At 39.1% G+C, this 2,489-nt stretch overlaps 1 protein-coding gene across 1 annotated transcript; it reads right to left on the bottom strand.

Annotated features, from left to right (window-relative positions):
* Nucleotides 1-428: 428 nt before the first annotated feature.
* On the bottom strand, nucleotides 429-1,349 carry TM35_000034790 (uncharacterized protein; the record flags this gene model as incomplete). Its single annotated transcript, XM_029022246.1, has 1 exon — nucleotides 429-1,349. One exon carries the CDS (start codon nucleotides 1,347-1,349, stop codon nucleotides 429-431), a length of 921 nt encoding a protein of 306 aa, XP_028886792.1.
* Between the last annotated feature and the right edge of the window lie 1,140 nt (nucleotides 1,350-2,489).

Genomic DNA, 2,489 nt, shown 5'->3' with positions numbered 1-2,489 from the left:
AAAAAAAAAAAAAAAAAAAAAAAAAAAAAAAAAAAAAAAACACAACAAGACAACATTACATGTCACAAATTTAATCCCCCTCAGAAGAAATAACTTAAAAGTAGAAACACAACATCAAAAAAAGAAGGAATCAAAATTTTTCTTCACAAAAAAAAAAACCACATTGATAAATAAAGACATTACCATAAGGTTTGTCCTAAAAAAAAAAAAATACTATTCCTTCGAAGCAACATCACCACAAAACAAAAACGTACAGAAAGAACTAGCTGCATAATACATTGCTTTTCCTACGTACATAATACTAAATCTACTAAAATATGTTCACAAGTAGAGAAAAAAAAAAAAAAAAAACATGATGTAAAGAGGGGGAAAAAAAAAAGAAAAAAAAAAAAAAGATGCCACACAATTTTACCTGCCGTTCCCAATTACTATTTAAGCAATTGGTATGGGTCATGCCGATACACACGCGTGATCGACCGTCCTGCACCGTGGAAGGCGCCGACATTCTTCTGCGTCTCAGTTGTTCCACGACATCTCACGCTTGTTTCGGGTGTCACCACGTCGTCCCCTCCTGAGACACTTCTGTACGCATCATCGCTGCTTGCCGCGGACTGAGCGGCCCCGTGCACGAGCGACACGAGCGGCGGGTCGGACGGCAGCACAATCTCGCGCACAACGGGGTGGGGGCTTTCCACCGCGCCGGCCTCACTCCCCTGGCGGGGGTTCTGCCCGGCCGTCTCACCGGCCCCCTTCGCTGCCGGCGGGGCCTTCGCCTGGTCTGCCCCCCGCTGGCGGTGGTGGTGCCGCGAGACCCGCTTGAAGTCGGTGGAAATGGTGGGGTCCACGTAGAGTGCGTGGATGAAGTTACAGCGCTCACCGCGGTAGCACAGTTGGTTGAAGTAATAGTGCGCGCAGTGTGAAACAGGCCGGTTTTTCCCCTTGAAGAAGGGAAGGGCTCCCTGTGTCATGAGAATACGCTCACTGGGAATCCGCTCCATAGGCTGCTTGTTGTTCGGCAAAAGAACATCCAGATACCCACCAGATGGCAGGTGTCTGTATGTGCACAAACTCTCATCACGCCAAATATAGTTTACGTGAATCGGTTGAGCTTGCAGTGTGTCATAGTCCACATCAGCATGAACAAACTTGCAGCTGTCTCCCATACTACATGAGGCACTGTAATGAGCCTTGTAGTTTCGACAGTGTACCAATCGAGTGAGGTTGGTTCGTCCTGGTGGTGTGTGAACGACCAAATGGGAAGGCACCAGGTACATGTTCTTGAAGTTCGGGTCAAAAACCTCCAAGTGGTTATCTGGAATGGCTTTAGCAGCAGATTTTTGCGATGACATTGTTCCTCTTTTTCTTTTTCCTTCTTCTTTTTAAAATGTCACGAATTCTTACTGAAACAAAGAATGAAGAGAAGTTCAAAGAGACTCTTTAGACAAAACAAAATCATTTATATGTGATTATTGCTACATTTTTGTTAGTATTTCATGCGTATAGCCTTTAAAAGTATACTCAGTGTAGCGAAGACAAACTGTCAACAATATTGAGAAGTATCTTGAATAGAACCAATAAATAAATAAACACACTCACATGTCATATATAAAGTTATATATAACATGTTTTGAGGGATTTCTCGTGATTTTTTTTTAAATAATATTCTTTTCATCATATAGAAATATACCTTTTTCTCCTTTTTTTTTTAGTTCATTTATGTTTCACTGTATGTTTATGCATTCAACTCGATGTCCGAGTACTAATCGGTATAACGAGTGTAATAGGATGAATAGGAAAAAAAAAAAACGAAAGAAAATAAGCACTCATAACCTATTGCATTCTGATGTTTTTTTTTTTTTTGTTGTTGTTGTGTATGCTTTTCCCTTTCTAGGACTTTGTAAGTCTACAATAATTCAATAGAAAGCCCATGAGAGAGTGTTGGCATACAGGTTTTCAGATGCATTTGCAAAGACTTTTTTTTTTCTTTTGCATTTTACAGTACTCGCTTCCTCCACGACTCTGGGGACACACATTTATGAATTGAGTAATGCACATATGGGTGTATATATATATATACACATAACTATGTAATTTGCAAAATACTCATGACTGCGGTCCCAAGTTTAAAAAAAAAGAGTTGTGGTCGCATATGGGAGTGTTCTTTTCTAATCTTTGTTTTCATTGTATAGTAATATTTACTCATTCATGCAGTAGGCATGACGGAAAAGGATGATGTGAAAACATGTGAAAAATATTTCTGTTGTATATAAAAAAAGAATATAACCAACGAAATAAAAAACAGCTAGCGTCTTTTCGTTGTCTTATCTTCGCATGTTTTTTTTTTTTTTGTAAATATTGCGTCCACAGCGTAGAAATGAAGCACGACAAAATTTGTGTGCTGATCATAGGTAGACGCATGATGTGCACTGACCTGCACATACGAGTAATAATAACATAAATATATATATATATATATATATATATATATA

The sequence above is a fragment of the Trypanosoma theileri genome (genome assembly GCF_002087225.1).
Source record: "Trypanosoma theileri isolate Edinburgh chromosome Unknown TM35_Tth_3_V1, whole genome shotgun sequence".
NCBI classification, from domain to species: domain Eukaryota; phylum Euglenozoa; class Kinetoplastea; order Trypanosomatida; family Trypanosomatidae; genus Trypanosoma; species Trypanosoma theileri.
The sequence above is the reverse complement of the archived record's forward strand: the minus strand, read 5'-3'. Positions and strand labels throughout refer to the sequence as shown.